This window comes from Meriones unguiculatus, chromosome 3 (genome assembly GCF_030254825.1).
Source record: "Meriones unguiculatus strain TT.TT164.6M chromosome 3, Bangor_MerUng_6.1, whole genome shotgun sequence".
NCBI classification, from domain to species: Eukaryota; Metazoa; Chordata; class Mammalia; order Rodentia; family Muridae; genus Meriones; species Meriones unguiculatus.
Window position 1 is genome coordinate 178,265,860 of NC_083351.1, and position 12,527 is coordinate 178,278,386.

Genomic DNA, 12,527 nt, shown 5'->3' on the forward strand with positions numbered 1-12,527 from the left:
TGTTGGATTATCTTTACATCCATAAGAGAAAACTAAATTGTGATGAATGATCTTGATATCCTAATAGATTTATTAAGTATTTTTGAGAAGTCTCTGCGTGTTTATGATACTCTATCCCACCCCTGTGCATTTTGCTTATGAAGTAATGATGACCTCAGAATAAACCTGAAAGGATCCTTTCCCTTTAAGTTCGTTGGTTTTTGTTCCTTAACAGATACATAAAATTCAATATCCTAAGCTTTTCTATTAGGAAGCTTAGTTATAATTCACATTTATTATGGGACTTGCTATTGATTTATTTGTTTTATTGTCCTCATAGTTGAGTGTTGATAGATCTTATATGTCCATAAATGTTTTGCTTTCTTATATACCTCCCAGGTTAACAGATAATTTCTAAGTGTCTCTAATAAAATTTTGTATTTCTATGGCATTATTTGTAATATAACCCTTTGTGTCTCTGGTTTTATATGGAGCTTCTATTTTTCTTTGCTGAGTCTAAGTAAAGAATTGGCTGGCTGTATCTTTTGAAAGAACCAACTATGTGTCACAATCTGTTATATAACTTTTTAAGAGTCTCCCTCCCCCCATTTCATTTTTGTCCCCTGATGTGTCTTCTTCTCCTCCTACAAATATTTGTTTTTGCAGATGTTGACATACCCATGTCATGTGGGCACTAGTTGCTATGAACATCATTCTTGGTATTACCTTTGCTGAATACTGTAAGTTTTGGCGTGTTGTTTCCATTTTCATTTTATTCAAGGAAAAAAAAAAAGGCATTCCTGAGCTGGGTGTTATGGCACACACCTTTAATCCCAGCACTTGAGAGGCAGAGACAGGAAGATCTCTATATCTATGGATTCAGGGCCAGCCTAGTCTACAAAGCGAGTCCAGGACAATCAGGGCTATATAGAGACCCTGTCTCAAAAAAAAAAAAAAAAAAGAGTTTTGATTGGCTCAGTGACCAGCTCATTGAAAGTGTGCTATTGAGTCTCCATGTGTCTGCAATTTATAAAGGATCTATTGCTTGAGGTGTAGTTTCATTCTGTAGCAATAAGAAAAGCAAAATGTTTCTTTTTCTTTTTTTTAAGGCTTGTTTTGTGACCTAATATGGGATCTGTTCTGCAGAATGTTTCATGTGCCTATGAACAGAATTTGTGTTCTTAAGCTGTTGTTCTGTTAATCTCTGTTATGTTTGTTTGCTATATAATACAGCGTAACTGTGGTTCTTGGTATTTTTTGGTCATGGCAGGGTTGAATCTATTAATAAAAATAGGGTATTAAAATACCTCACTGTTGTCCCGGAACCAGTCTCTTCTGATACAGTAGTGTGCTCTAACATTAGGTTAATATAAATTTATTACTTTTAAATTGATTCATGAATTCATTGACCTCCTCAATAATTTTGTTGAAATCCTGTTTGTCAAGCTGAAATAGCTACTATTGCTTGCTTGGCTTCCATTCTCCATGCTTGGCCTTTCATCTGTCCTTACTGGGAGGGGTTTCTTCTAGGCAGCACATTGTTGGGCTATAGCGTCAGTTTGGCTGGGTTTGGTTTGGTTGTTTTTTTTGTTTTTTGTTTAGTTTTTGAGACAGGGTCTTACTGGTAAACCCCCCAGGCTGGCTTTACTCAAAATTCTTTTTTCGAAGGTTCCTGAGTGCTGATTTACAGGTGTGTGTTACATACCCAATAGGTCTTGGTGGGTGTTTTAGTCCAATTAGACAGTCTTTATCTTTTGTTTGTTTGTTGAGATAGTTTCACCGTGTATCCAAGCTACCCTTGATCAAACTCAGCAATCCCCTAACCTCAGCCTCCTGAGTGCTGGGTACACATCACCACAACAAGCTCAGTCTATTATCCTTTAATAATAACTTAATCAATTTGGCTCTTACTATCTTTTCCTTGTTTTGAATATTTTCTTCTTTTTCTGGTTTATCTTTTTGGTTTGGTTATATATACTATAACAGTATCCTTACCTATTTGTGTATCCTTCTTCAAGTGAGATTTATCCTTCTATGTGCTTTTGTGATGAAGGCTATCTTGCTTTACCTCATGGATATAGTGTTCTCTTAATCATCTTTTCTAAGTTGATCTGAGAGACCTGGATTCCTTCAGTTTTTGCTTCTTTTGAAAAGTTAGTTGCCTGTTTGGTTGTGGTTCTTCAAGATGGGACCTTGCCATGTAGCTGCCCCAAAATTCATGCAAATCACATTGGCATCAGACTCATCAAACATTTCTGCCTCCTAAGTGCTGGGATCACAGGCATGGAGGGACCCTTGGACTAGGATCTTTTAGAAAACTCTTCAGGTTCCACTTTACATGGTCGGCTGATGGTCTTCTTAGCTGGTGTGGGGTAGTTCATTGCGTTGGGTGTGTTTTGTTCTTAGTGAGCTCTTCATTTCCAAAGTTTGTTTCAAAATATCTTTTTGTTTCAATTTCTTTCTAATATATATCCTTACTGTCTTACTAATTGCATTATTAACCTTATTCTCATGGACTTTTAATTGAGCTGTTTTGTAATTGTTATTTTAAATTCTTTATCAAGTACTTCATCCATTTGAATTCTTTGGAATTAGTAAAGATTTATGTTCTTGGGGCCAATGAAGTGACTCTGGGTAAAGTGCCTTGCTGCCTAAACCTGGCAACTTTTCCATTCCAGAACCCAAATAAGAGGTGGAAAGAGAGAACCAACTCAGGTCATCCTGTAACCTCCACAAGGATGCACAGCACATGATTCCATGCACAAATATCATGCATACAGATGCATGTAAATAATAATAATTTTAAATTAAAAAGTTCTTTCGGAACCACCATATCATCTTGGGGCATCTGTCCTTGTCTCTGTTGTATTCCTTCACTGGGGTTTGTCCATCTAGTAGACTCTCAACCACTTCTATAAGGTGCTTAGTAAGAAGCTTCCGCTTGAAAATGTGTCTTGGGTACCATCTTGTTACATGGTCATTGTTGGTTTTGCATCTAGCTGGACACCAGATTGTCATCTCACTATAGTTTCTATAGACTGGTCACAGAGCCAAGAAGAGCCACTGTCTCTACAGACCACACATCAGCAATAGAGAATACTGGGTGTGGGCTGTCCAGTGTGTCACTGCTCCTACAATGGCCACAATGGCCTCCACCCAGCAATAGGGGTTTCCTGGAGCAGTTCACTGCTAACTCTGCTCCCAGCAAGAGGTATCTGAGACAATCAATCTCCAACAAACACTGAACAGAGAAGCACTTAAAAGAGTCAATGCCTCTTCGGCACTCATAGGGGCTTGATAGCACTGCAAACAGGATGCAAAGATAGAGTAGTGATGGGAACTGCAAAAAAGGCAGCAACAAAACTTACATGTGTATTCCCTGATGTTTCAGTAGTAGTGTCTGCCTGAGAGCAGGGCTAATAGTCAAATCTGGGCAGTGTCTCTTGAGTTCCTTTTAAGCAAGGTGGAGCAGCAGCTGGAACCAGAGATGCTCAAGACCCCTTCAGGACACCCATGTTAACAATGATCATTTTTCCCTGTCCTGGCAGTAGTAAACACCTAGCTTTAGCACAGTGGGAAAAGTGAGTGTCAGCCTTCAGTCTTGGAAGAGGTACACATCCAAATGCATCTTTGATCTCAGAGCAAGCACCCTGATGTCCTGGTTCTCAAAGATAGCGCCTTCAGTTCCCCATGTCACAACAGCTGTCTTCCTCAGTACAGAGCCCTCAACAGGCTTAGATAAGTCACCCTGCAGAGCCAAGCTGAATGGGCAAGGGGCTAAACTCTACACCATGCGACAGAGCCCGTGGGAGCCCAGGCATGTAAATATACGGGCATCTCTGAACCCAGTTGTCCAAACTACTAGCTCATGTCTCAAAATGGCCCTGGTATGGTACCATGACGGTGCCTGGGAGAGATGGTATGAGACTCTACTATGCATATTTCAGATTACTCATCCAAGTGAGTAAACCCCCACAGCCACAGTTGCCAACATCCAAAAAGCTAGTTTGCTGGGACTCTTTCATCTTATTCCTGCTAAAATTCCTTCCTCTCAGTATGTGGAGCTTCGGTAGCAGAAGAGAATTTATATACCCTCACTGTGCTCTTGTTCCAGGTATAAGGATTGTAGAAGTCAGAGGAGTCAAGGTAACCACAAGGAAACAGCCCACAGAATCAACAAGGCAGGGCTCCTAGAGCACACAGAGACTGAACCGAGTATCAGGGAGCCTGCCTGGGTCTGACCTAGGCCTCTGCATTTATGTTATGGTTGCGTAGCTTGGTGTTCTTGTGGGACACCTAACAGTGAGAGTGGGCCTGTCTCTGACTCTCTTCCCTGCTTTTGGCCTCGTTTCCTTGCACTGGGTTGCCTCAGCCTTACCCTGAGAGATGCTGGTTATTACAACTTGCCATGTCATGTTTGGTTGTTCCTGGCAGGCCTGCCCTTTTCTGAAGGGAAAGGAGAAGTGGAGGGGTGGGGGGGGAGACTGCTGTTGGGATGTAATTTATGAGAGAAGAGAACATTTTTAAAATCTTAGCACTGGGAATGTAGCTTGTCTAGCATGCACAAAGCATTGACTTCAGTACATTAAAAAGTTTTCTAATGAAGTCAAAATCTTGCTTACTGGTTGCATTTCAGCGGGAATTAAAGTCTCCATTACCTGTAGTCAGTCTTTAGAGAAAGTGTTTTAAGGAAAACATGCAATTGGTATGAATGGTATTTATGATACATTATTTAGTTAAGAATTTTAAATTAAAACATTAAAGAGTTACATCCCCAAAGTTAACCTTTTTTTCAGGTGGTATGATCCAAACACTCTATATAGATTGTTTCCAAAGCCACCAACACCTTCCACTCTACAAAGGAAGAATTTGTTCATTTTGCTTTTTTCCTAGGAATTTTTTTCTGGCATAGAAGTGTGTTAATAGGTGCAGGCGTGTAGACATCTTTCCTCACTGAACAGTGTGTGTTGGTTTCAGTCTTCAGAGACTTCTGTCTTAGTAAAGCCTTTCCTGTAGGAATTTTGTTACTTCAAGGAGACATCTTCCTCCTCAGGAGGTTCACCACGCCAAGCTAAAGATGAATGCCCTGCAGCCCTCTCATTTCTCCACGAACATTTACTGTTGTTTCAGATTGACACCGATGCTTGGCATTCAGAAGCATTCTCCGAAAAATGTGCTATTTACACAGTTTATAGCCACCCTGCTGACAGAACTGCATTTAAAATGTGAAGATCTTGAAAATTTAACCACTATATTTAGAACCAGCTGCTAACCAGAAGGGTAAGTTGGGTTGTATCTCATAAGTTCGTTACCTCTGTGAGCTTTTGATTCATGCTCAGCAAGTATTCTTCCACTGACCTATGCTCCCAGCCTCAAGTTTAAAATTTTAAAAACCAAGAGCAAACCCCAAGCTGCCTGTAGCTGCCAAAGACTCTTCCAGCCCAAACCTGCAGCTGTGTCTGCTGCTCAGTCTTCCTTTGTAGACTCTAGCACCTGTGGTCCTTGCATTCCAGGACATCCCATTTATCCCACCTGGAAATGTTTTCTCTGGAGTAGAAGTTCTCATTCTGCTGTAATACACTACGCCCTGCTGAGTCACCTGCGGTTGCTTTCAGGGCTTACCACTTGATACTGGATAACCAATTAAGAGGCTCATCTCCAGAGAGGACTAATTCTCTCCCACACAAGTTCTTTGCCTAGAGATGACCCCGTGGAGTTTGTCCCCTTCCGTGTTAGCATATCTACACTGCTGCCCTTACTCTGGTGTGTGTAGGCAGCCATGTTGTTGATCTATTTGAAGTTAGTTTTGGTGTGAGATGATAGATATGAGCCTAATTTTATTTTTTCCTTATTTTTTTAAAATATTTATTCATCCTGGTCGTTGGCCCCCTTCTTCCTTTCCTCCCGGACTCACTCACCCTCCCTGTTTCCCCTACCCTCCCTCCAACCCCGTCCACCCACCCCAGCATATCAAATGGGGGCACATCAGGAGATAGCTGCCGCATCCTGAGGAGCACCCGGAGGACCATCCCAGGCTCCCGCCTGATGGAGAACTACAGTTAGCCTATAATTTTCTTTTCTGCTGTCTTTACATGGTCTTGGTATTAGTATTAGGGTAACTTCCTGGATGGAGATTTGGGAGTACAGGTTTTAAAGTATCCCCTTACCAGATTCTGAATTTCTTTTGTGCATGTTAGTGTTTCCCTGTTCGTTTCTATGTTAATTTAAGTCGATTCTTTCATTTGGTTAGTTGACCCAAGGTCTGTGCAGCTTGTTTATCTCCTCAGAGAACACTCAGCAGGCAGAGGAGGCAGCAGCTCTGTGAGTGTTCATGCTACCCAGGTCTACAGAACAAGCGCAGGACAGAGAAACCCTGTCTCAAAATGAATAAGTATAGAAATAAATTTTAAAAAATAAATATTTTCGAAAAATGCCAGGGCTACACAGAAAAACTATGTCTCAAAAAAATGGAAAGAAAACTAGAATGAACCTATTTCATTTATTTTTTATTTCTTGCCATCCATCATGGGATCTAGGTTTTGTTTGTTGCTTTGTTCTTTTCCAGATTCTTGAGTTGCTTCATCAAGTAATTTATGTGTGTTCTGGTTTGTTTTTAAGCTTAGAAGTATAAATTTTCCTCATAAGACTGCTTTCAGTGTGTCCCAAAGGTCTGTTCTTCTTTTCATTTTTATTTAGCTACTGTATTTCTCAGTTTCTCTCCAGAAACTTACCCAGCCAGCATTACAATAATTGAGAGTCACTGTTTAATAAGCTTCACAGTACTGAGCAGTTATTACTCTCTTCCTAACCCTCTAAGCTAGTTTGGTTGCCTCCCAGTGCACATCCAGAAATACTTTCATTGTATGGCTTCCCTGTTCCAGCTCCTCTCCTGATCTCCTCTGGTCCTCCCTAGACCTCTCTCCTGGCTGAATCCCCTACTTCCCCCTCTAACTCCTCCTCCCCTGGCTGGTAGGAAGTCCAGCCCTATTCTATCCCCTGCTCAGTGACTGGCTCTAAGCTGCTTTATTGGCATATCAGGGGACCATTAGGGAGCAGGTTTATACAACACTGAGACCGGTGATTCTTAGAACAGGGATGGATTGCAGCCAGATATGGAGGTACAGAAATCAGCACTTGAATTACACACTAATCTTATGCCTGCACTGCGTTATATTCTTTGATTTCTTCTCTAAATCATCCATTTAGTAATGAGTTGTTTAATGTTCGTGAATTTGTTTGCTGTTAAGTTTTACGGGATAATGGTCAGATAGGATACAAGGAATGATTTCAACCTTTCTGAACTTAAGACTTGGTTTGTTTCCCAGAATTTGGTCAACTTTAAATGCCCTTCTACAGGCCGCTGAGTAGAATGTTTATTCCTCAGTGTTTGGCTAGAATATTCTGTAGATATCTGCCCAGCTAAGTCCATTTGATATTCTGATTTTTTTTGTCCAGATGTCCTGTCTGTGGAGGAAGTGGGGTATTGGAATCAGCAGCTTTTAATGGATTGATGTTAATTTGTGTTTTTAGTAGATTTTAATGAAATTGGGTGCCCCAGTGTTTGTGGGGTTGGTTTGTTGGGTATGAATTCTTTCAGACTGTTTGGAGCATGGAAAATTTTTCTTTCTGTTTTTTCCTCTTGCAGCTTTCAATAGTCTTTGTTTTCATTATTTGGTGTTGTGTGTGCTTGTATCTGTAAAGGCATATGTGTTGGCCTAGGATGCTTCTTCCTCATCTGTGCCTAATTTAAAGGTTTGATTTTGTCATGGTATCCCAAAGGTCCTCCATGTTCCTCTTGAAGTTCAGTGAGGTATTTGTTCATGTCTTCGTAAACTACTGAAATTCTTTGATAAAGTGACTCTTACCAGAGAACATTTCTATAGGTATAACAGGTTATATGGGAAACATGTTGTCTTGGCTTTTCATACTGTTTTTGCTTTTGTAATGTGACCTAGGCATTTGACCTTAGCTGTATGTCTGAGATGAGATGGATAGCCTGCCTTTGATTGGGCCATTACTGGAACTACATGACCAGAGCTAGGCCAAGTAAAGCTAGTACATATTCTGTCTGATGGATCTAGCTCTGACAAAGCCATTAGCAAGAGCTAGACCTATTTGTGTGGTGAGAGCAGCTGGCAATACTCACTGGGCCAAGCTGGTTTGCAAGCCAGAGTCTTGCAGCAGGCCTTGGATGTCTGTAATAAGAGTAAATTTTAAAAAGGCAGTTTTCAAGCAAACTTTGAAATACACAGGAAGAATATTTGAAAGAGGTATCCTGGCAGGAAGGCAAGAACAGAGTCTAGACGTGTAGCTCAGTGGTAAGGTATCTGATCGGTGTGTGACGCTCTGGGCTACACCATGGGGAAAGAAGGGAGTGACTGCAGGCAACCCATTTTCATAATCTAACAAATGTAAGGAAAGAACAGTCACTCCCTCCCAGCTTACACTCAGAGCCTCTCAATTGATTTCTGATGGGCCTTTTGAAACAGCGAGCTGAGATTGGCCTATAGAATCATCACTTTCAGAGGTTCTTAAATATACGGTTATTTGAAATTTAAGGTCCAGTTGTCAATTCATTATACCATGTCCATTGGTGGGAAGGCTTATCAGACACACTGAAAACACAGAATGCCTAATTAGAAGTCCTGGATCCTTTAATTAATGGATACCGATTAAAAGTCATTGAACTAGCATATGGTAAGTGTGTGTCAATAGGCAGTATTCAAATGGCTTAAGGACCTTCATGTATAGATGTTTTATGTAGACTTTATGCACATTGCTCATTTGCCCCAGGCTTTGTCAGATTATAAAGGATTAGAAATAAAAACTATATGACTTTTCTTACATAGATTTTTTTTTTCTGCTTGCATGGTTGATTTTTATTAACCATGGGGAATTGTTGGAGTGTAAAAAATTTAACAGCAAGGGATAGGGAGAGAGAAAACTGATAGGGAGAGATTAAGAGCAATTAAGAGTTGCTCTAGAGTGGAGTGGAATACAAACTGGGTTTCTTCCAAGTAGACAACCATAAGACATGGGGTGGAAGAAAAGGAACACATAATGGCTGTGTGGAGGTTAAAATATTTCAGGTGTTTTATTCAAACTCTTTTTCTTTCCCAGATAAAAGTCAGGAAGACAGAATAGAAGATGAATTCTACTCAGCGTACCTGGAACTTTAGCCAGTGAGGGTCCATGGATGACTGATGACTGTGTACATTACTTCCTCAGACACAGGAAAGCCATTACCCCAGCAGGAAGAGGAAAGCTTTTATACCCAGAACCTCAAAACACAGGAGTTCTATTTGAGAAAGAAAAAATAAATGAAGTCTTAAATTGAAACTTAAATGAAGAGTCAAAAAAATGTTACCTTTATTTTTCTCTGGTCGATTACAGCCAAAATGCAAGAAAAGTGTAATTGTGTCCTGTTGTAAACTTTATCACAAAACCAGCAAAAGTTCTGTCAATAAATGTGATCTTCAGGGAAGCCCTTTCTGAGTCTAGTGACCTTCTCAAACACAGACTGTGCTGACAGCCAGCCCTAAGCTCCCACCAGGGCCCTCCGCAGTGTCTCCACACCCCACCCGGCGCCAAGACGCCGTGTCTTCCTCCATGTCAGCCAGTGAGTACTCCAAAGCTCCCCACCCACACCTTCCCCCCAACCTACCACATCCAGCCAGGCTGCCACACAGTGCCTGGCCTGACTGCACAGCAACAGATCTCCCCCCTTCCACAGGTCCCACATCCCTTTCTGACCACTTGTCGCCAGTCTTTGCTACTTTGTGGGTTCTTTTTCCCACCCTTTACCCCAACCCTGATCACCCCTATCACTAGATAGGAGAGAAAGAAGGATAGAGGGGAAACAGAGATCCTTGAATCTAATTCCTTTTGTTTCTTCAAGCATGATGGCATGACTACTAACAAAGTGAAATTCTCCTGAACCATCAACAAACACCTACCCCATCTCTCTAGGCCCAAGCACTTTTGTACCCCTCTGAAAAGTTCCCAGAAAAAAACTTACCTGCAGCTCACAAAACCATGCTTCTGCTACAGCACTAAGCAAATCATAGTTGCTGTGGACAGTCCAAAGCTGCCCCATATCCCCACACCTGGGATTAAACAATAACATAATAGTTCTGTGTTTTTAAGGACCCCCAAATCCCAGAATTGTCACTACAGCCACTCCTCCACCCTTCCTCTCCACCTATCCTGTTACCCTGGTCACCAGCTCCAGCAGGCATTTCCCAAGAACCCTTCATCCAGGCCTGCCACGGAAGCGATTAGGCCAGCAAAGCAGGAAGGGGCGTTTTCATCTGCACTCCTTCCCTTCTCCACAGCAACTATGCAGATCCTGGTGGGACGGCCAGCTTTCTACCCTCCTGACCTTCCTAAGCCCCTCCTCATCACCCAACCCCATTCCTAAATGTCCACTCCCATAACTCAAAACACATTGACATGGAACCCCCAAGAGTCTCACCTAGCAGGATCCCAGAAGAATTTCCTTCCAAGAAACACACAGCCACCACACCCTCCTAAGAACCAGAGAAGCCAAGGAACAAAAGACTCACCAAAGACCAGGCATCAACACTTAGAACTACAAACTTTGTAAATCCAGATGCCTAGACACTAGTGTAAAAATACAATAACATCCAGGACAATATATGTCTCTACTAGAGTCTAACAACACTACCAAGATAGGCCCTGAGAATTCCAAAACAGCAGAAACACAATACATGCACCTTTGTAACTATGATAGTGGTCCGAAGCATACAGAATACCAAAGACTGAAGCAGAAAAGAAATTCCCCTCAGCACATAATAAAAACACTAAATGTACAGAACAAAGACAGAGGGAAGAGGTGATGCTAGAGAGATGGCTCAGTGGTTAAGAGCACTGGCTGTTCTTCTAGAGGTTCTGAGTTCAATTCCCAACAACCACATGTGGCTCGCAACCATCTGTAATAGGATCTGATGGCCTCTTCTGTTATGCATGAAGACAGTACTCACACATTAAATAAATCTAAAAAATAAAAGCTGCAAGGGGAAAAAAACAAGTAGCATATAAGGCAGAGACCTATTACAATAATACCTGACTTCTCATTGGAGACCCTGAAAGCCAGAAGCGCCTGGGCATGTGTTGTACAGACCCTAAGAGACCACAGATGCTGGACCAGACTACTATACCCAACAAAATTTTCAATCACAATAGATGGAGAAAACAGACCATTCCATGACTATCTACAAATCCAGATAGGGCTAGAGGTACAACTCCAGCATCAGGAGGTTAATGGCACCCGCACCCAAGATAACTCTAGAATACATCCCAGACCAACAAACTAAAAAGAGAAGCACGCATACACACATCGAAATAATAACAGGAACCAACAATCACTGCTCATTGCTATCCATCAATCCCTCGATCAATAAAAAGACACAGAAAAGAGAATGGATGCAAAAACAGGATCCATCTTCTGCTGCATCCAAGAAACACACCTTAGCATCACGGATAGACATCACCTCAAGGTAAGCAAACAGACCTGTGAAGCAAACTAGTGTAGCCACTTTAATATCTAGCAGAACAAACTACAAACCAAAACTAATCAGAATAGATAAGGAAGGACATTACATAATTATCAAAGGAAAAATTCAAGAAGACATTGCAATTCTTATGCACCAAAGATGTACTCAAGGGCACTAAAGTTCATAAAAGAAACATTACTATGGCTTAAATCACATAGTGACCCTCACACACCAATAACGGTAGACTTCATACCCCAGTTTTACCAATAGACAGGTTATCCAAAAAAAGAGAAATGCTATAGCTAACATATTATAAACAAAGTGAACATAACATATTTACACAACATTTCACTCAAACACAAAAGAATATACCTTTTCAGCAACTCATGGGACTTTCTCCAAAACTGACCACATACTGAGACACAAAGCAAGTCTCAACAGACACAAGAAAATTGAAATAACTGCCTGTATTCTGTATGACCACCACAGATTAACACTAAATATCAATTTAAAAAGGGAACAAAAAGCTTATAAAATTCAAGGAAAATGAACAAATCACTACTGAAAGAAAAAAAAAATGTGTCCAAGACAGAAACTAGGAAAGAAATTAAAAACTTTGTACAACTGAATAAAAACAAATATAAAAGATAACCAAAGTTGGAACACAAGGAAAGTTCTGAGAAGCAAGTTTATAGCACTGTCTACATAAAAAATTGTAGCAATGTCATGCTAGTAACTTAACATACCTGAAAGCCCTAGAACGAACAAACGAAAGGAAAGAAAGAAAGAAAGAAAGAAAGAAAGAAAGAAAGAAAGAAAGAAAGAAAGAAAGAAAGAAAAGAAATCACACCCAAAAGAAACAGACAGCAAATAACAAAGTTAGGACTGAAATCAACAAAACAGAAACAACCACCACCACAACAACAAATAAAAATTCATGAAACAAAGAGTTGGTTCTTTATGAAAATCAGTAAGATTGACAAACTTTTAGCAGAAATAACTAAAAGGTGAAGAGAGAAACTAAACTAAAAA

At 40.7% G+C, this 12,527-nt stretch overlaps 1 protein-coding gene across 2 annotated transcripts in view; it reads left to right on the forward strand.

The window, feature by feature from the left end:
- The window catches only part of Rpap2 (RNA polymerase II associated protein 2), a 60,444-nt gene extending 50,977 nt beyond the window's left edge, over positions 1-9,467 (forward strand). The window contains exons 12-13 of one of the 2 annotated variants that reach the window (XM_021637889.2): positions 5,110-5,259; positions 9,100-9,467. In XM_021637889.2, the coding sequence (XP_021493564.2) occupies positions 5,110-5,251 (142 nt within the window). In that variant the 3' untranslated portion in view covers positions 5,252-5,259; positions 9,100-9,467. The remainder of the gene's footprint in view (positions 1-5,109; positions 5,260-9,099) is intronic. The other variant, XM_060381093.1, reaches the window with a different exon arrangement.
- Positions 9,468-12,527: the final 3,060 nt, after the last annotated feature.